Raw genomic sequence first — 20,880 nt, forward strand, 5'->3', positions numbered from 1 at the left:
TATTCCTTTCTGTTTAAATAATTGCACAAATCATGAAGCACTTGAAGGAATATTTAGCTGCAACTGCAATCCATCCTTTATTTGTGCTTTAAAAGTTGTGCATTTCAAAAGAAGTGAAGCATAGAAGTGCCTCCAAACATAATATCATCTGGTTTATACTCTCCCATCATCATCGGCTTTATACTCTTCTATCCACCAATCACAGCTCTCAACAAATTGTTGTCTACTTTCTAGTTCTACCAATAGTCATTGCAGGAGCAAGAACCATCTCTAAAACAATGAAATCGATTGTTATCTCGGACAATGATCTCCCGATGAGTTATCCTCGATATGAGTTTAATTGCAGTGTGACAGTCACTGCAAACTCTGAGGTTCTTGGTGACCCTAATGGTCTCCCCTGGTCCAGTGACGAGAAGGTTAAATGCAATTGCTAGTTTCTCACTATGATGCACTAGTGTGTGCTCCTTCTCTTCATCTTCAACATCAAACATCACCACTTCTGTTGTTGGTTCATAACCCATGGTTTTCATTTCCAATCCTAATTCGTCGAGCTTTTTGTAAATCTGATCTGAAAGAGGATGTGACTTGTCTCCGACACGGAACTCATGGACCTTACCTTCAAACTCAACCCAGCTGCATGCAGGAACCTTCTCGACCCCTTTTTCCTTCATGTCCAATCTAAGCTTTGCTGCGTCCTCCCATCTGCCTCTGTTAGAGTATATGTTAGAGAGCATGACATAGTTCCCAGAATTCCAGGGCTCCAGTCGAATGAGCTGCGTCAATACATGTTCAGCAAGCTCTGCATTTCGGTGAATCTTGCAGCCACCAAGAAGTGCACCCAATATGACAGCATTTGCTGGCATCGGCATATCATCAATAAGCTGATGAGCCTCCTGCAACAACCCAGCGCGACTGAGCAGATCGACTATACAACCGTAATGCTCAATCCTAGGGCTGATGTGGTATAGCTTAGTCATGTTATGGAAATACCGTCGCCCATCTTGAATGAGGCCAGTGTGTGTACAGCTGCAGAGCAAGCCAATGAAAGTATTGTCATTCAATTTCACACCGGACTTCTCCATCTGACCGATAAGGGCAAATGCAGTCTTTTCATGGCCAGTCATGCCAAGCCCCAAGATCATGGCGTTCCAAACAATAATGTCCTTCTTCCTCATTTGCTGGAACACCACCCATGCCTCGGCCGTGCTCCCACACTTGGCATACATATCAATCAATGCAGTCCCTAGGACTGGATTGTCAAGAAACTCATCCCAGTCCACCATCCTGATTGCCTGCCGTCCAAGATCCAATGCACCCAACCTTGTGCAGGCTGATAGCGCCCCAGCTACCGCATAGCAATCTGGCCTCACTCCCTCTGCCTGCATTGCAAGGAAAAGGTCCAGAGCCTCTCGTGGGTGGCCGTTGGAAGCATATCCCCCAACCATGGCGCCCCAGGCCACTGCATCCTTGTCCCGCATCTTGTCAAACACCTCCCTCGCCTTTGCCATCTCCCCACACTTGACATACAAATCTACCGCCGCAGTGGCCACGAACACGCTCTGTGCAATCCCCTCCTGCTCGGCAGCCCTCCAAACAGTCTCCCCAATTGCCAAATCCGCAACCCGAGCACACGCAGTCAGGACACGCACGGCCGTGAAGCTGTCCGGTCGCATACCATTCGCAAAAGCATTCCTTGCGACATGGACGGCTTCCCTGAGGTCCCCAGCATCCATGTAGGCAGTGATGAGAGCGGTCCAGGAGACGGTGCTGGGGTGTGGCATTTCGTCGAACACCCTCTGGGCTCGGTGTAGGAGGCCGCATCTTGCGTAGAGGGTGAGGAGGGAGGTGAGGACATGGGGGTTGGTGTGGGAGGGAAGCTTGAGGGAGCGCGCGTGGAGCTGCTCGCCCGCGCGGAGAGGGTGCGGAAGGCGGGAGGCCGACTTGAGGGCGATGGGGAAGGTGAGGTGGGAGGGGTTGGGGAGGAGGCAGTGGAGGCGGAGCGCGTGGAGGTGAAGGGCGGAGGAGGAGAGGGCGCGGAGGAGGAGCGGGGAGAGGGCGGCGAGGAGGTCGAGGCGGAGGAGGCGGGCGTGGAGGAGCTTGACGGTGAGCGGCGGGGGGCGGTTGCTGGGGGCGACGCCGGCGAGGAGTAGCCGCCTGATGGCATCGCCCGACATAAATAAAGCGCCAAAGCCAGTCAACGAGTGAACAAATTTGGTCAAATTTTGGAATGTCTCTTCAAATACTCCATCATTCCTATTTTAAGTACCAACCATAAATTTCCACATCTAATTTTGATTGTCCGTATTATTTAATTTTTTTATAATTAGTATTTTCTATGAGATAATAAAACATAAATAATATTTTACTTGTGACTTATGTTTTAAATTTTTTTAAAAAAAAATCAAAATAAGACGGACGGTTAAAGTTGGGCGAAAAAATTATTGCTGCACTTAAAATGGAATGGAGGGAGTAAGAAGAAAAAAAAACAGATCTGAATTTTCCCATATTGCCTATTCTGATTTCGGAATGAATGAAAAGATATGAATGATATTATTTCATTAACCCATGTCTAACGTGAGACAATCCTTCTCCTTGATTCTCGTTGATAGTGGTGGCGCATCAATGGCGACCAGGGACGGAGACAGCGTGTGGGTGGGGGGATTCTTGAGACCCCCTACCCCTAAAATATTATTAGAGCCCCATAATACCTTCCTAAAATTTTAATCCATATATTTATAGATGAGGGGCTAATATAAATTTTGTTTGAGGTTGAAAGCCCAAAAAAGTCCTAACCTAACCCTAATTTCTCTTAGATGCTCTTGGTCATTTTGGTTTAGCCCCTGCTATAATTTTATTCTGGCTCCGCCACTTATGACGACGATTCAGCCTTCTCTCTCCAAGGCCCACGGTGCCGACGATGAACCATGGCGTGTCATCGTGGACGTTGAGCGGAGCCACCGCGGACACCACCATCGGTTCGTCGTCGACGTCGAACAGCTCACTAGCTCACTCTGGCTTCGCAACCACCGCCCTGCTGCTATTTTTGTTGTCACATTGCGACGTCATCGCCATTGTGTTCGCCTCGCCGATCTATCCTTGAGTCCTTGTTGGTGGACGCCGGGATTAGCACGATCTTCCGACTAAGCGGACCGTACACCATGTACAAGCTAGCCGATGATGATGGGGAATCCGAAGCTAAGCACCATGCAGAGGTTGATAGCCAAATCCTGGCACGTGTCTCAGTGGAAAAACTAGAAGAGCATGCAATAGCGTACTACACGAAGCACATGACGTGGAGGAGCACCAGGAGTACATCCTTTTATGACGGTTCAACGTGGTAGGGTAGGGAGAGGCGAAATGCGCATTGAACATTTAATACACACTAGAACAGATCTTAGCATGCTTGTGTCGACGAAAAATCCGTCTTCGGCCAGATGGTGTCAAATTGTATTGGTACCAACTAAGTCGACAAACACAACGATCTGGAAGATCAGCTTAACTTCAGTATAGGTCTAAATCTTGATGAGATACGGACGTACCAGTCAGTTTGATCATTATTGATGAAAAATCTGTGCTCGGCTGATGGTGCCGGAACTGTGTTGGCACGGACTAAGTCGCCGAACATAATGGCCTGGGGGATCTGCTTAGCTCTAGTGCAGGTCTAAATCTTAATGTAATAAAAGCAATTGGCTGATAATAATATAATATAACAATAATATAATCCACTAGAAACCAATTGGCTAATAATGATATGATAAAATAATCACTTATCCGAAAGTTAAAGCATACATCGCCTGGAAGTCCGATGTCATAAAATCCATAAGATTAGATAAACAGTGAAACATTTGTTGTCATTGGCTAAATCTAACTTATATGCAATACTTGCAAACCGATGCAACGTCCAGATAACTTATCGGCTAAAACCCCGATGAAACTCTTATTGAAAATCAATAACCAGGCTAGAGATTATGGTTCTAAGAATGACTTAGTAGATCGAATGTACTGATGCAGCACTAAGTATGAAAATAAACATAATATGTAGACAATAAAGCCCTTGACTGATTCTTAGGGTGGTAGATACCTTTGGTAATCTAATCTGGTAAAGTGATTTTAGCCGATACCGACGTAAACCTTAAAGTGAATCTCAGCCGATATAAGTAAATCGAATTAACAAACTAGATTAACTAAGATATATGATAAATAGTCCCATCTAATTACCATATAATTGATGTGTCCCATCTCTAGTACCCTTACATGAACTATACATTATGGATGCTCTTAATACTGTTGAGGGACCAGGGTTTCCCAAACCGCCGGGGCTGGGGTTACCGCGCCCCAGCGGTAAGCACGGTTACCGCGCGGTAACCGTGACAAACCGTATAAAATTTATAAAAATTTTAAATCAATTTTAAAATTTATTGAATTTAAGGAGGCTACCGTAGATTTTCTTTTATTGCCGGCAGTTTTGAGAACCCTCTGAGGGAACGCTTTATGTCTGATTATTTTTTTTAGGGATACGAGTTAAACTCGACGTATATTGAGGGATGTAAACTAAACTTGTTCGGGAAGAAAAATGACCACCATTCCACAAGAAAGTCTCTCGGCCGACGGCCCATGGCCCAGAGGAACCCCTGAAAGCTAGCACGAGCAGGCGGCTTGACCTAATCCATCCCAGGGGTTGCTAAGGCTCCGCCGCCGCCGTTGTTACTGCTGCCTTCTTCAACTCCGGTGTAGATCTGGGGAGACCCATCATCAGCCTTGCAGATCAGCTTTCCATCAAACTTGCTCGACGATCGGCCGCCGGTAATCTGCATCCTGATTGTCCTAGATTGACAAAGGCATATCTGCGATCCTAGATTGAGAGCACACCCCATCCTAGTGCTGGTGCTGAATTTGCTCTTGCTCTTTCCATTGCATTGCATTTCGTTTCGTTTCGTTTTGTTTTCTTTTCCCTAGATGTATCTCTCTTTGAGCAATAATCAATCCTATGCTGGCCTTAAGTTGTAGTAGTAGTTGTTGTTGTTGTTGTTGAGAAGGGATGGGCATGGCCCGACGATTTCTGAACCTGGTGGTGGAGAGCAATCGCGATGGCCTGTATTCGCTGCGGCGCGTGCCTGCGAATCGCCTCTTCTACCCATCAAGAAGAGCAGCAGAGGCAGCAACGGCCAAGTCGGAAGAAGAAGTGAAGGCGTACAAGGAGCATGAGGGTAGGAGGCATCCAGGCCTGCACTTTATGGAGCGATTCGGGCAGTTTCCGAGTCCGATGATCAACTTCCAGGCGTCCCCGACATACGAGCACAGCAGCAGGAATCTGGAGTTGGCCACCCTCCTCGGCGACGATGAGAACAAGATCCTCACCGTGGATAACAGCGGGCACACCCTGCTATTCGACACCGTCTCCTACTCCGTGGTGAAGTTCCCCTCCCTCAAATCCAACAAGGGCCGCGGCGCCATCTCCCTCCCTGTCGACCGTGCCGCTCCCCAAGAACCTGACGGCCTCTACGTCATGAGCCCCACCGCCGATCCTCTCACCAGCGATTGCTGCTTCGAGGTGCTCAACTACGGCTCTAGGGGCTTCCATGAGAGGGCCCCTTCCTGGCTCCCTCTGCCGCCGCTCCCCTCTGCCAGCTACACCCACGCCAACCTTGTCTCCTGTACGGTGGTTGGCTCCACCATCTTTGTTTCTTCCACCGCCCCCGAATGCGGCACTCATGCCTTCAACACACTCATCGGTGAATGGCACCATGTTGGCTACGACGATGCCGTTTTATGGCAGAGCTCAGTATGTGCCCGACCTCAATCTCTGGTTTGGAGACTCTGCCCGACACCCTTACAACCTCTGTGCTATTGATCTCTCCAACGCCCATCTGCACCCACCCGATGTCCTGCAAACTTGGCTTGACCTCGACATACCTAAATCCTGGTCGCCCTCCAAGCTCAACCTCATCAGCCTCGGCTCTGGCAGATTTTGTGCTGCCAAGATCTTCCGTTCCAATATGCCTGCTGCTGCTGCTTTCCTAGATGATTCCGATGACGACGACGACTACACTGTTGACTCTCATGTCATCCCTACGGATTTTGCTGTCTTCACTGGCCTGCATATGGTGCGCCGCAATGGTAAGGATGGTCAAGAGCAGATCCAAATGATCAAGCACAAGTCCATCTTCTACACCTTCAACAGCTATAATATTGAATGGGTTATCTGAATCTAACCTAGCATTATTCCATAGAAGCAGGATGTGTAAAAAATGCAGAGATATGGTAAGGGATTATAACACTACGCTAATTTTAATCAGTTTAATGCACAGAGATATGGTAAGGGATTATAACACTGCGCTAATTTTAATCAGTTTAATCCATAAGAATATCCAAATTATCTAAAGCTTAGCCTTACTCAATACGTGAAATTTGAGGTTTGCAATGTTCATGGTTTACAAACCGGGGCAGTATGAGTTCAGAATCTTGTAAACGACTAGTTCACATGCTAGCCTACAGCAATGCGGAAAATTGAACTCAGGAAGTAGCATAAATGTGTGCACACGAATAAGCACTCGTGTGTGTTGGGGGTGGGGGATGTAACATGCCTTTGCCATCTCCCCACACTTCAAAATTACATATAATTATAGTATAATTACACTACGATTATACTATAATTATATCTGTCAAATTTTTAAAAGAAAATTTGTCGACAAATGTATAGGTAGTCCCTTCAATCAATATGTAACAAGATGGGTATAATTGATATCTTTTGCCCATCTTTAGATTTAGAGGGAGTGTTGGTGTAAATATGCGATGTACCTAGGGCCTATGTGTAAAATATCTATATATCTATTTATTATATTATTAAGACAGCTCGAAAAGAAGACAACACGTTCGCTGTGAAGGCTAGAAATTCCCACATTAATCGGAGAAAAAGAAAAAAAAGAGTCCAAGTAGAAATACAATATGAAAAATAACTGAAATTCGGAATTAAAAATAAGCAATATTAAAAGAGGAGTCCATATAAGAACCCAATACGTGATTAATTAAAATTCAGAATAATAAATAAATAAATTGCTGAAATTAGAAGAAAAGAAAAAAGAGAGTTCGAGTAGGAATACAAATTTAAAATTACTAAATAGATTTACTGTATAAAAGATAATGGACCATACCATCCGTACTACTAGGAGTCCTTGTCTGGTTAGAAAAATCAATTGCCGAACTCCTTGTCCGTTTAGAAAAATCAATTGCCGAACTGTACAGTATAGAGTTCTAAACCAATATACATTCCCGCACATATAACATTCCCGCACATATATAGGGTGGAGATACCAGGCCAGCACGCTTAGGCTGCAGCATCAGAAAAATAATACAGTGCCCTCATTTCATACAAATCCATATATAAGAACCCAATACGAGATTAATTAAAATTTAAAATAAAAAATAAAATAAAATCTGAAATTAGAAATAAGAAAATAAAAGAAGAGTTCAACTTGGAATGCAATTTAAAAGTAACTGAAATTTGTAATAAAAATAAAGACTATTTAAAGAATACACCATCTGAAACACATAACGAGATTAATTAAAATTCCAAATAATTAATAAAATAAATTCTAAAAATAGAATAAAACAACTAGGTAATTTATAAATAAAATCTACCGGAACGAAAAATATGGAAATTTCAAAAAAAATCATCTAGAACACAACGATGATAAATGATAATAAATATCGAAGAAGTAACAGGGTTGTAAAGGAGTAGAGTGGTGACAGTTGATGAGACATCTAAAAACTATTAATAAAACCCTATATAGAATCCCAATGACAATTAAAAGGAGTGACGACGGACATGCCGTTAAGTAGAATGGTCACGACGGTTGGCGGGATTTCCAAAAAATTAAAAAATAAACCTCAATCATAATCACATTCGATTTTAAAATCTCAAATATAATAAAGAGTGGGAAGAAGCGGGCGAGTCGTAGAGGAGTACAAACGGTTTGGTGGGACTCTAGAGAGTAAAAATTAAACTCAAACGATAATTATGTTCGATTTTTAAAATCCCAATGACAATAAAGAGAGCAAGCAGCGGATAGGCCGTAGAGAAGTATATTGGCAGCTTTTAACGGGACTTCTAAAAATAAAAAAAATGAAACCCAATGAGACAATAAACTCAAAAAAACTATAAGATCCAATTTTTAAAGGTTAAAAGGAGAATGAATATAAGCCATGGTAGATCGAACAAGCAAATAAAGATAGGGTGACAAAAAAGTAAGGGGTAACAACTAATGTGACTTTTATAAAAGTTACAACATTAGAAATACGGGGATGATATGGTTTGGTCTTTCAAAGTCTTAAGACAATGAAATATCTATTGAATAAATTATAAGTAAAATCATATTAAAAATAGATAATTTTGTATGGGTGCTAGCCGCGTAATTGCGTGGGCCACCCAGCTAGTTATATAATTAAAGGAACAGAAAAAGGAGCCTCCACGTTCGCTCTCATGGCCTAGAAATTCTCACATTAATCAGAGAAAAGGAAAAAACAGAGTCCATATAGAAATACAATTTAGAAATAGCTGAAATTCGGAATTTAAGGAATATTAGAAGAGGAGACTAGAGTCCATATAGAAATACACTTTAGAAATAGTTGAAATTCGGAATTAAAAAATAAGGAATATTAGAAGAGGAGTATAGAGTCCATATAGAAATACAATTAGGAAATAATAGAAATTCTGAATTAAAAATAAGGAATATTAGAAGTAGAGTATAGAGTCTATATAGAAATACAATTAAGAAAAAAAAGAAATTTGGAATTAAAAAATAAGAAATATTAGAAGTAGAGTATAGAGTCCATATATGAATTTAAAACTAACTAAAATTCGGGGAAAAAAGGAGCCTCCACGTTCGTTCTCATGACCTAGAAATTCTCACATTAATCGGAGAAAAAGAAAAAAAACAGAGTCCATATAGAAATACAATTTACAAATAGCTGAAATTCAGAATTAAAAAATAAGGAATATTAAAAGAGGAGACTAGAGTCCATATAGAAATACAATTTAGAAATAGCTGAAATTCAGAATTAAAAAATAAGGAATATTAGAAGAGGAGACTAGAGTCCGTATAGAAATACAATTTAGAAATAATTAAAATTCGGAATTAAAAAATAAGGAATATTAAAAGAGGAGACTAGATTCCATATAGAAATACAATAAGGAAATAACTGAAATTCGGAATTAAAAATAAGGAATATTAGAAGTAGAGTATAGAGTACATATAGAAATACAATTAGGAAATAACCGAAATTTGGAATTAAAAATAAGAAATATTAGAAGTAGAGTATAGAGTCCATATAGAAATACAATTAAGAAAAAAAAAGAAATTTGGAATTAAAAAATAAGAAATATTAGAAGTAGAGTATATAGTTAATATTGGAATTTAAAACCAACTAAAATTCGGAATAAAAAGGAGCCTCCACGTTCGCTCTTATGGCCTAGAAATTCTCACATTAATCAGAGAAAAAGAAAAAGCAGAGTACATATAGAAATATAATTTAGAAATAGCTGAAATTCAGAATAAAAAAAATAAGGAATATTAGAAGAGGAGACTAGAGTAGTTATTACACATTAGGATTTTTGAAAAGTTATTGCAAAATTTAAAATTATGTTGTCATTGTAATATATTTTAATAATATAATGAGAAAACATATATGCTATTATATGAGAGAAAATATAATGATGCTAGCCGCGTAATCTGCACGGGCCACCGTGCTAGTTTAAAGAATAGGAGGAGGAAGGGGTATGCAGGGCAGCCAACCCTAAGAAAAATCCCCAAACCAAACAATAGTGTTATAACTAACAAGGCATGTAAAGAGATGAAATAGAACAATAATGGGATTGTATCCCGTAAACATGAAATATTTTTTTACTGTACACATGTGTGTTTTGGTTAAAACAAATCACTTGAAGGGATATCTAGCTGCAATCCATCCTTTATTTGTGCTTTAAAAGTTGTGCAATTCACAAGAAGTGAAGCATAGAAGCGCCTCCAAACACGACAACATCTGGTTTATACTCTTCTATCCAGTAACCACACCTCTCGACAAATTGTTGTCTACTTTCTAGTTCTACCAATAGTCATTGCAGGAGCGCAAGAACCATCTCTAAAACAAAGAAATTGGTTGTTATCTCGGACAATGATCTCTCGATGAGTTATCGTCGATATGAGTTTAATTGCAGTGTGACAGTATTCCTTGCGACATGGACGGCTTCCCTGAGGTCCCCAGCATCCATGTAGGCGGTGATGAGAGCGGTCCAGGAGATGGTGCTGGGATGTGGCATTTCGTCGAACACCCTCTGGGCTCGATGTAGGAGGAGGCGGGCGTGGAGGAGCTTGACGGTGAGCGGCGGAAGGCGGTTGCTGGGGGCGACGCCGGCGAGGAGTAGCCGCCTGATGGCATCGTCCGACATAAATAAATAAAGCGCCAAAGCCAAAGCAGTCAACGAATGAACAAATTTCGTCAAATTTTGGAATGTCTCTTCAAATAATGAAGAAAAAAAAAAGAACAGATCGGAATTTTCACATGTTGCCTATTTTGATCTTGGAACGAAATTTCATTGACCCATGTCTAACACGACATAATCCTTCTCTTCGATTCTCATCGGTAGCGGCGGCGCATCAACTGCGACGATGCAGCCTTCTCTCTCCAAAGGCGCCATCGCCGCCTCCTCCTCCTCCTCCTCGCCACCTTTGGCGTACAGCACGTCCTCCTCCACGTCGTACAGGTTGGCCGTCCTCACCTCCTGCGCCAGCGCACACGGCGCGCAGCACAGCCACTTGCCGTAGTCCGCCGCCGTTGCCCGCCCGCCGCGCATGGACCAGCGGTGCGCCGGCAGCCCGAAGCGCCTCCGCATCTGCGCGCGCCAGAACCCGCCGTACGTGAGGCCCAGCACGGACAGCAAGGCGCCCGCGGCGCCCACGACGAACCGCAGCGTGTCGTCGTGGACGTTGAGCGCGGCCACCGCGAACACCAGCACTGGCGCCGCGCACAGCAGCGCGAACGTGAAGACGTGCACGTACATGTTGCCGAGCCCCAGGCGCTCCATGTTCCACCCGAACACGCAGAACGTGCACGACAGCGGCAGCGCCGCCACCGTCGGGTCGTCGCCGACGTCGAACAGCCCACCGGCCCACTCCGGCTTCGCGACCACCGCCCTGTTTCTGTTGCTGTCACACTGCGCCGTCACCGCGATCGCGTTCGCCTCGTCGACCTGCGATTTCACGTTCTCCTCGTCGTCGGTGGACGCCGGGATCAGCACGATCTTCCGGCCGAGCGGGCCGTACACCATGTACAAGGCGGCGACGATGGGGAAGCCGAGGCCGAGCGCCATGCACAGGTTGACGGCCAAGTCCGGGCGGTTGTCTCTGCCGAAGAACCAGAAGAGCGCGCAGTAGCCGTACTGCGCGAAGCACGTGGCGTGGAGCAGGAGCACGACGACGGCCACGTGGAGGCGCTCGCGGCGCAGGCCGGCGGCGCCGTTCTTGCAGTAGATGGCACGGAGCTCGGCGACGTCGGCGGCGCGCCATCGGAGGAGGAGCGCGAGGTGGTGGCAGAGCTTGGGATGCTGGTAGACGCACATGATGGTGAAGAGCGCGTTGAGCATCTGGTTGGCCACCTCGGTCCATCGGCGGCGGCGCGAGGCGTCGGGCACGGCGGAGTTGAGCGCGCCGGTCATGAGGAGGAAGACGAAGGCGACGCCGCCGGCGACGAAGGCGAGCCAGACGATCAGAGCCGCGTTCATTGGGTGCTTGGCCCACGCGAGGCACTTGGCGCGGAGGGCGCGCCAGTCGACGGAGCGGACGAACGCCGGTAAGCGGCGGGAAGCTGCAGGGTTGTTTGTGGTGCGGAGGGAGGCGAGGCGGGTGAGGAAGGCGGCGCCGGAGAAGGAGAACCATGGTGTCTTGGACGGCGCCGCCCGGAGGAAGTCGAGGAGCCTCTCCTTCTTCTTCTCCTTGTGCTTCTTGTGCTGCTCCTGCTTGTGCTGTGCATCATCTTCATGCTGTTCTTGTGATTCCATGTTTATTTGCACTGACGAATTGCAGAAAATCGTGTAATACTAGCTAGTTGCAGGCTTGCAGCAGATCGAGTACATAGCAGAATAAGAATAGGAGGAGGAAACTCGAAGTCAAAACCATGCAACCGATCGACAATATATATGAATGATCTTCAAAGAAAAAGACAATATATATGCATGCAAATAGTTGACCAAAGAAAGGCAGGGATTGTCAATTTTGGGAGAGGAGGTCAGCGTCAGCCACAGTTTGCTGCTGGGCCTGGTTGTTTAATTACCAGCTGGATTGGACTGACCGAGGTGGAGTACTGGATCGGTCAAAACAGTTAAGCGTGACTATTTAGTAAATTAACACTCTGGAACAAAACGACTACAAGAACAGACTTTGTCTTTTAAAATGACTAGAAGTACAAGACATATCATAGTCCAAGAATATGGGCGTCCACAATTGTCCTCCATACATTCTCATTTTCAGGAATCAACGTTGGCTCGCCATGACTTAATTTCTATTGCTTGTTTTGTATGCAGACTTGCCTCACTTCAGTTGGCGCCATAACTGAAGCACAAGGAACAAGAATAAGTCGCTTTTTTGTTGCCTGAAATGAATTCAACACAACAAAACAGAACAGGTGAACAGGTCACCTGTTGGCGTGCTCTGTTCAACACTTTCATCTCTATTCTGATGCAAAGCTGGATTTCATAAACCCTTCTCAAACCTGGCTTATTTTCTTGTGATACTGACCTCCTTTTTTGGTTGCAATACAGCCAAAAGTCATCTTCAGGTTATCTCAAGTCCATATAGTCATGCAGGTGTACAGTTTTAAGACTGCTGTGACTAAAAATACTTTCAGTGTACAGATGATTGATAAGCCCTTGATAATGATGTTTAGCTATATATTCATAGTTGGCGCTTTACAACATTAGAGGAACAATTTGTTCACATGACAGTTCATCATGTTATCACTCAACATTATAGTAGCTTCCGCTACAGCAGAGAAAACTGAAACAGACCTTACTAAGATTTCAAACTGTGATTGCTTACAATTGTACAATCCAGTTCCTTCTGAAGCTCGACCACTTGTACGTCAGAATGAAGAAAGAAACAGCAAACTGAAACTTTAGAGGCTATACTGAAGGTTTCAGAAGGATTCTAATTTCTAACTGAAACTACAATATCTTTGTACAACCACCCCAATTTAGTTTCCTGAAACACAAGCTACACTGGGCAAACTGAAACAATTAGATACTCCCTCCGTTTCACAATGTAAGTCATTCTAGCATTTCCCACATTCATAGTGATGTTAGTGAATCTAGACATATATATCTATTTAGATTCATTAACATAACTATGAATACGGGAAATGCTAAAATGACTTACATTGTGAAACGGAGGAAGTATAACTGCATTAGAGATTCACTATTTCCAAGCTGCAATTACAGCTCGGAATGGATTACAAATACGCAAGCCCTTCTTAATCATGTGGCATCTTTATGCCATCATGTATACCTATGTACACCCAAACTGCAAAGAATGAATTTCCTCTCGATCAGAACCAACAAAAAGTAATGGAGAAAGATGAGAGAATTCAGTCATCTAGCTATTGAATCTGTACCCTTTTTGTATGCATTTTCTGTGCCTCACTAACGAATGAATCCCCTGGTGTAGAGAAGAATGAGCAAAGAAACCAAAGTGACAACATTTATCAGTCTCTTCACCTTCTCCACCGTCCAGCTTCCATCAGACAAACTGGCCGGTATCTCAGCATCAACCACAATCACTGATTCCGGAAGAGGCAAACCCATGATCTTCTCATCATGAACTGCACTGCATTCTTCTTCAGATTTATCACCTTCAACGACGACTTGCTCAAACACAACCTGCACAGCCGGTGGAACCATCTCCTCATGAACAACCACGACATGATCACTTGATTCCTCTGATGTTGCCATGATCATCGTGTCCGGTGGTTCATGGAATTGGACATGGTGTGACGCTAGCAGCAATGGCTGCCTCTTCTCGGCTTCAACGTCATCAACAACAGGAAGCTTCTTGTAGAACGTCTCGCCATCGATGTGGTAGAGGCTCGCCGTGCGCACCTCCTGCGCCAGCGCGCACGGCCAGCAGAAGAGCCACCGGGCGTAGTCCGTCACCGACGGCGAGCCGCAGCACGCCGCGCTCGCCGGAAGCCCGAACCGTTCTCTCATCTGGATCCTCCAGTAGCCGCCGTAGAGCAGCCCGCACACGCAGAGCAGCGCGCCGGCGCCGCCAACCATGTCGCCGATGACCACGTCGTGGATGTGGAGCGCCGACACGCCCATCACCCACAGCGGCGCGAAGCACAGCAGCACGAACGTGGCGGTGTGCACGAACATGCTGCCGAACCCGAGCCGCTCCATGTTCCACCCGAAGACGCAGAAGGTGCACGAGAGGGAGAGCCACCACGCCGTCGCGTCGCCGCCGCAGTCGAACATGCCGCCGGCCCACTCCGGCTCGACCACGGCAGCGTGCCCCTTGGTCGGGTGTTGGGTCACCGAGCCGAAGGCGTCGTGGCACGCGAGCTCGCAGTATAAGTTGTCTTTGCCGAGCGGGCTGCACACGGTGTACACGACGGCGACGACCGGCGCGGCGACGCCGAGCACGAAGAACCCGTTCTCCACGAGCTCCGGCCGCGTCTTCTTGGTGTACCCCCAGTACAGGCTGCAGAGCACGTACTGGCAGACGACGGTGAGGTGGAGCAGCGCGACCACGACGGCCATGTGGGCGCGCTCGCCGTGGCGCGGGCCGGCTGCGTCCTTGCAGTAGGCGGCGCGGAGGTCGGCGGCGTCGGCGGGGCGCCAGCGGCAGAGCAGGAAGAGGTGGTGGCAGAGGACGGGGTGCTGGTAGAGGCTCATGAGCGTGAAGAGCGCGTTGAGAACCTGATTATTGATCTCGATCCAGTGGTTCCTCGCCGCCGGCGTGGGGAACGCCCCGTCGAGCAGGCCGAGGAGGAGCAGGACGAGCATGGCGCCGGAGACGGCGACGCAGAGCAGCCAGAGGAGCATGGCGATGTTCATGGGATTGGTGATCCAGTCCTTGGTCGCCGAACGCACAGAGCTCCAGTTGATGGCGATTCCGGCGGAGAGGTGGTCGTCGCCGTGGGCATGGCGGCGCCATGGTTTGAGCTGGCTGAGCCAGTGCGGCTTGTCGTGGAGGTGGTCGGCGAGCGGCGGTGCGCGGTAGCTGCTGAGCATCGGGGCGTCGCCATTAATTGTGTCTGCGGTTTGTGCATCGTCGTCACAATCACAAGCAAGAAGCATTGCAAATTTGCAATTCGTAAAGGCCCCTCTGAGCCCTCTCCTCCACCTGCATTGCAGGAGGAAAAGAAAAACAGATGAAAATTTCAGCAAAATTCTACGATGAACACAAGAACGGAAGAACCTAGACTAGATATTGGAAAAGAAAGAGGGGATTTTCTTCATCATGGGAACACGAACACCAGCAAGGAAGGAAGGAAGAAGGGGAGAAACTGGAGAACGAAGACGAAGTCTTACCAGAAAGGAGACAAGTAAAGGCTTGGTAGGGATTAGGGAACACCAGCAGCTTAAAGCTTTCTGTTTCAATTATTTGTATTGAATCCGCCCGAAACTCAAAGATGTGTTCTTGTAACTGTTTTCTGTTTGGTCAGTGATGATAACAAGCAAGCAAGTAAAGCAATGGCTCTCCCAAAAATTTGGAACTTACTGGGTTGGGTTGAGACGGTCAGGTCAGACTTGGCGGGTGGTATATCTTCCAGTTAATTAGGAAGGCAACAGGGTTACACCTCCTTCCAAATGAAGAGGACAGACAAGGCTGCCTGCCATTTTGGACATTTTGACAGTCAGAGTCGCAAGAGAGTAGTTGCTGCCTGCGTGAGCGTGACAGACAGAGCGCCAACCACCAGACCCTGTGGTTGTGCTACAGTACATTTTCTTCTCCAACCAACCAGATGGGGTATGCTTATAAGTTTGAGAAGAAACAAGAATGTGATCAGTACACTGAAAAAAAATACATTTAAGATCTATCTATAGTCTACAGCCATTAACAACTGGAGTAGGCTAGTGCTTCAATCGGTGAAGTGAAGAACACTAGAACACTAGTTGATGGTCCCATACTCTTCACATACTGTGCATTCAAGAACTGTACATATCTTCTCCGGATGAATGAATGCAGAGGGGTGAGGTTATTGTAAAAAACTGTTTTGTTTTTCTTTTTTGCAAATACTAGTGTAACACCATTAGATCCAATCATCATGGACGATTGTGATTGGACGGTCATCCCAATTGAAGCAGATCGCTGACCGTCCTCCCTCCCTCCCTGCACTGCAATTCCCGTTCCCGTGCAGTGCAGTTGCAGGACACCAAAATAAAACTCTCTTACTACAGTACAACTGAACTGACAGAGATCATCAGATCACAAACAACTTGTTCAATTCATTCATGAGAGCAGCGAAGCGGCATGTTTCCTTGGACTCGCCACCGCCACCTCCTCCTTCGCCTCCTCCAATCGCATTCTCCTCTCCACCTGCTGCATTACTGCACCTCCTCTACCTCCATCTCCAGGGATGCCTTCGCCATCGCCCGCGCGCTCTCCATGGCCTCCTCCTCCTCTTCAGACCTCCACGCGCACGCCCTTAAGCTGGGCACGCTCGCTCACACCTTCAACATGAATTACCTCCTCATCTACTACGCTAGGCGGGGCCTTCTCGACTCCGCACTCAAGGTGTTCGACGAAATGCCGCACAGGAACCTCGTCTCCTGGACAGTCATGGTCTCTGCCTCCACGCGCAATGGCGCGCCTCACCTGGGGTTTCGTTTCTTCGTTTCCATGATCAGGAGCGGCTTCTGCCCCAACGAGTTCGCGCTCGCAACCATGCTCACTGCCTGCCACTCCATGCTGGCCCATTCCTCCAATAAGCTCCTCATCGCCCTTTCACTCCACGGTGTTGCCGTCAGAGCTGGCCTGGATAGCAATCCTTTTGTGGGGAGCTCTCTGCTGCTCATGTACGCAAAGCATGGCCGCATTGCTGCTGCACAGCGTGCATTCGCACATATCAGGAACAAAGATTTGACGTGCTGGAATGCCATGCTTGAAGGCTATGTTTCGAATGGTTTCGGGCATCATGCCATTAGTACAGTGCTCGTGATGCATCATTCTGGGCTTGCACCTGACCGGTACACCTATATTTCTGCTGTTAAGGCTTGTTCAATCAGTGCGCAGTGGGATCTTGGGCGACAGCTTCACTGTCTTGTCATCCACAGCATGCTCGAGTCCAATACCTCGGTCATGAATTCCCTTGTTGATATGTATTTCAGAGCCAGACAGAAGGAAACTGCTGCTTCTGTCTTTCGCAAGATTAGACAAAAAGACACCGTGTCTTGGAATACCATGTTTTCAGGTTTTGCGCATGATGAAGACGACAAGGCAGTTTTTGGCTACTTGATCGACATGTCACGAACCGGATTTAAACCTAATGAGGTTACTTTTTCTGTCTTGTTGAGGCTGAGTGGTGCTAAAGAGAATGCCTCATTGGGCCTTCAGATCTTTGCCCTTGCCTATCGTCATGGCTATACTGACAATGTTCTTGTAGCAAACGCTGTAATCAACATGCTGTTCAGATGTGGATTGCTCGACCGTGCATATGGTTTCTTCTGTAGCCTCACTTTCAGAAACATTGTGACATGGAACGAGATAATTGCAGGTTATGGTCTCTTCAGTCGCTCTGAAGATGCAATGAGGCTCTTCCGCAGTTTGGTTTGCATTGGAGAAAGACCTGATGAGTTCACCTATTCAGCTGTTCTGTCTGCCTTCCAGGAAGCTCATGGCGCAAGGGATCATGAGCAAATCCACGCAATTATTCTGAAACAAGGTTTTGCCTCCTGTCAGTTCGTGTCCACTTCACTGATCAAGGCAAATGCAGCAGCGTTTGGGTCAGTTCAGAGTTCACTGAAAATCATCGAGGACGCTGGCAAGATGGAGCTGGTGTCATGGGGAGCCATTATCTCTGCATTCCTGAAGCATGGCCTGAACGATGAGGTCATTTTCCTTTTCAACTTGTTTAGAGGTGACTCCACCAACAAGCCTGATGAGTTCATCCTGGCAACCGTCCTAAATGCCTGTGCAAATGCTGCGTTGATCAGGCACTGCAGATGCATCCATTCGCTTGTTCTCAAGACAGGTCATTCCAATCACTTCTGCGTAGCCAGCGCTGTTGTTGATGCCTACGCGAAATGCGGTGAGATTACCTCTGCAGAGAGCGCTTTCACCGCTGTTTCATCAGCAACCAACGATGCCATCATGTACAACACCATGCTGACAGCTTATGCCAACCATGGTTTGATCCACGAAGCTCTCAACCTCTACGAAGAGATGACAAAGGCTAAACTGAATCCAACACCAGCCACATTCGTTGCCATTCTGTCGGCCTGCAGCCATTTGGGGCTAGTCGAGCAGGGGAAGCTTGCGTTCAGCACCATGCTGTCTGCATATGGCATGCATCCAGCAAGAGCCAACTACGCCTGCCTGGTTGATCTCCTGGCAAGAAAGGGGCTACTCGATGAGGCGAAGGGTGTGATCAATGCAATGCCGTTCCAACCATGGCCTGCAGTTTGGAGGTCGCTGGTGAACGGTTGCCGGATACATGGGAACAAGCAACTTGGCGTGCTTGCGGCAGAGCAGATCCTGAGAATGGCGCCGAGCAGCGATGGCACTTATGTTTCGCTGTCAAACGTCTATGCTGACGATGGGGAATGGCAGTCTGCAGAGGAGACCAGGAGGAGGATGGTTCAGAATAAGCTCCAGAAGGTGCACGGGTACAGCAGGGTTGAGATGTAGCAGGAATATTCTATATAGAATAGATTGGCTAACAGCAACTACTGACTACTGAAAATTCATAACCATGTTAAGTGTTGGAGGAAGCAGAGACTGAACATTAATACTTCTTTCTTCCACAATGTTTGGAAGAAAGCAAGTAATCCTGGAAACACTGTAGTATGGGTATTTGGTGGGTAATGCTAGTATAACCCAGAAAGGAGGTTCATGTATTTTTAGCAACAACTGGAGACCCCCTTAACAAGAAGATGTTGATTTCCAGTAAGAACCATCCAGTGACCAGATTAGTAGTTCGAGCGAAAACACGGATCAGAAACCTCAAATTCATTTTCCTCTTCTTCTGCGGTTTGTGCATCGTCGTCGCAAGCAAGAAGCATCCTCTACAATGAATACAAGAACAGCAGCAAGGAAGGAAGAAGGGGAGAAACTGGAGAGCGAAGAAGTGTTACCAGAAAGGAGATAAGTAAAGGCTTGGACGGGCGGCGCAGCCGGTCGATGGCGTGGGCCTCGGGCAGGCAGCAGCTGCAGTGGGGCGACGCGGTCTCTGGCGCGGCACGGCATCAAGAAAGAGGAAGCAGGTTATGGGTACTTTTGGGTAAGTTTTTCATGCTTTTGTATAATGAATTAATGCGTGTTCTCTTTGTATTATGTTCAAATCTTAACCACTGTAATTTCAGAAAAATTCTGTTGGTGCTAATCACTAATGGTACTCAACAATTGTGTTATTATTTTGCAGCTATGTCGCGCCTGAGTATGCTAACAGTGGACTTTTGAATGAAAAGACTGATGTCTACAGTTTTGGGTGGTTCTGCTGGAAGCTATTACAGGTAGAGATCCCATTGACTATGATCGCCCTCCAGATGAGGTAATACTTGTTGACATCTTTTTCCTGTATTGTTCAGTACCAAGTTATTACATAAAAGCATGCAACTACAATCACTTATGAAGCAATCGAGAAGCTATGAACTTATGATTTGATAAGTACTGTAACACACTACTGATCATTTGTAGGTAAACCTAGTTGACTGGCTTAAAATGATGGTTGCCAACAGACGATCTGAAGAAGTTGTTGATCCAAACCTGGAGAGAAGACCATCGACAAAGGAGCTCAAACGTGCCCTTTTGACAGCTCTGAGGTGCATCGATTTGAATGCTGAGAAGAGACCAAGGATGGACCAGGTGGTCCGGATGTTGGACTCTAATGAACCCATTCCTCAAGAGGTTTGATTCGTGACAAAAATAAATATGCATACATATGATAGGTGATATATCATATACATGTGTGCATATCAGATGCAAAGGCTGTAGCTGTAAACTCTTCCTTTACCTAAAGAGTACGATTAGTGATTTACCTGGAAATCATGCATATTCCTGCTATATTGTGCTATAAGTACATCCAATGTTCATCTCAGAGTAAAATTAGTGACAGATGGACAACGTGAGCAATTTAAATTTATTATATCCTGTATATCTGTCTTAGCAGCATTAGCCGACATAGAGAGCATTGCATAACATGGTATTAAGGTTTATCATAATGAAATCATGGCTTTATTCTATCATTGCCTCATGAATTAAACACATGTCCACTGATTTGCAGGAAAGAAGACAACGACAGAACCACATCTCTAATAATTTAGAAACCGAGCCATTAAGAGGCAAGAGTAGCAGCGGCAAGAGTGATGCCCCTGAAAATGAGATGAGGCCACCTCGGTATAAGAATCGATCATTTCCCCCCAAGTGAAAAGTGAAAAGCATACTAGAGTATAAGTTATGGAGTTACCTGCGAAGCTCTCAATACATAATGAATTAATCAATTGTTTTCTCTTTTCTTATTTCTCTTGACTTGACAATTTTTTGTGTTCCCTGGGAGGCTGGGGAGTGGCCAACTGGCCATTGCTGTTACACATATCTGTATTTCTTGAAACATGTACAGTGCTGGTGTGTGATACATGTACAGTAGCTTGTGTGTGATAGATAGTTGAAGGAT

General features: G+C 45.9%; 5 protein-coding genes and 1 pseudogene across 5 annotated transcripts; 3 read left to right on the plus strand and 3 right to left on the minus strand.

Moving 5' to 3' along the window:
* Nucleotides 1–123: 123 nt before the first annotated feature.
* Nucleotides 124–2,188, minus strand: LOC127757088 (putative pentatricopeptide repeat-containing protein At3g08820). Its single transcript, XM_052282511.1, has one exon. It carries the CDS (start codon nt 2,172–2,174, stop codon nt 237–239), a length of 1,938 nt encoding a protein of 645 aa, XP_052138471.1. The 5' UTR covers nt 2,175–2,188; the 3' UTR covers nt 124–236.
* A 2,389-nt stretch (nt 2,189–4,577) lies between these two features.
* LOC127757094 (uncharacterized) lies at nt 4,578–9,113 on the plus strand (annotated as a pseudogene).
* Nucleotides 9,114–9,448: 335 nt separating this feature from the next.
* LOC127757092 (uncharacterized) lies at nt 9,449–12,052 on the minus strand. Its single transcript, XM_052282515.1, has one exon. The coding sequence runs from the start codon at nt 12,050–12,052 to the stop codon at nt 10,589–10,591; it is 1,464 nt and encodes a 487-aa protein (XP_052138475.1). The 3' UTR covers nt 9,449–10,588.
* Nucleotides 12,053–12,924: 872 nt separating this feature from the next.
* Nucleotides 12,925–15,809, minus strand: LOC127756854 (uncharacterized). Its single transcript, XM_052282242.1, has 2 exons — nt 15,578–15,809; nt 12,925–15,389 (listed from the first exon to the last, which is right to left on the minus strand). Exon 2 carries the CDS (start codon nt 15,341–15,343, stop codon nt 13,688–13,690), a length of 1,656 nt encoding a protein of 551 aa, XP_052138202.1. The 5' UTR covers nt 15,344–15,389; nt 15,578–15,809; the 3' UTR covers nt 12,925–13,687.
* A 548-nt stretch (nt 15,810–16,357) lies between these two features.
* On the plus strand, nt 16,358–20,115 carry LOC127757476 (pentatricopeptide repeat-containing protein At4g13650-like). The gene is made up of 3 exons (XM_052282991.1): nt 16,358–19,488; nt 19,630–19,758; nt 19,905–20,115. Exon 1 carries the CDS (start codon nt 16,521–16,523, stop codon nt 18,894–18,896), a length of 2,376 nt encoding a protein of 791 aa, XP_052138951.1. The 5' UTR covers nt 16,358–16,520; the 3' UTR covers nt 18,897–19,488; nt 19,630–19,758; nt 19,905–20,115.
* On the plus strand, nt 19,389–20,839 carry LOC127757313 (probable receptor-like protein kinase At5g18500). The gene is made up of 5 exons (XM_052282815.1): nt 19,389–19,471; nt 19,630–19,758; nt 19,946–20,114; nt 20,491–20,603; nt 20,827–20,839. The coding sequence occupies exons 1-5, from the start codon at nt 19,389–19,391 to the stop codon at nt 20,837–20,839; spliced, it is 507 nt and encodes a 168-aa protein (XP_052138775.1).
* Nucleotides 20,840–20,880: the final 41 nt, after the last annotated feature.

Source organism: Oryza glaberrima, chromosome 12 (genome assembly GCF_000147395.1).
Source record: "Oryza glaberrima chromosome 12, OglaRS2, whole genome shotgun sequence".
NCBI classification, from domain to species: domain Eukaryota; kingdom Viridiplantae; phylum Streptophyta; class Magnoliopsida; order Poales; family Poaceae; genus Oryza; species Oryza glaberrima.

Bases quoted from the DNA above. Each gene is read 5' to 3' on its own strand.
- LOC127757088 (XM_052282511.1), bottom strand. From the start codon at position 2,174: ATGTCGGGCGATGCCATCAGGCGGCTACTCCTCGCCGGCGTCGCCCCC.
- LOC127757476 (XM_052282991.1), top strand. From the start codon at position 16,521: ATGTTTCCTTGGACTCGCCACCGCCACCTCCTCCTTCGCCTCCTCCAA.
- LOC127756854 (XM_052282242.1), bottom strand. From the start codon at position 15,343: ATGCTTCTTGCTTGTGATTGTGACGACGATGCACAAACCGCAGACACA.
- LOC127757313 (XM_052282815.1), top strand. From the start codon at position 19,389: ATGGCGTGGGCCTCGGGCAGGCAGCAGCTGCAGTGGGGCGACGCGGTC. The intron at 19,759-19,945 runs GTAATACTTGTT...GGTTGCCAACAG, and splicing joins ATGATCGCCCTCCAGATGAG to ACGATCTGAAGAAGTTGTTG. The intron at 20,115-20,490 runs GTTTGATTCGTG...ACTGATTTGCAG, and splicing joins ATGAACCCATTCCTCAAGAG to GAAAGAAGACAACGACAGAA.
- LOC127757092 (XM_052282515.1), bottom strand. From the start codon at position 12,052: ATGGAATCACAAGAACAGCATGAAGATGATGCACAGCACAAGCAGGAG.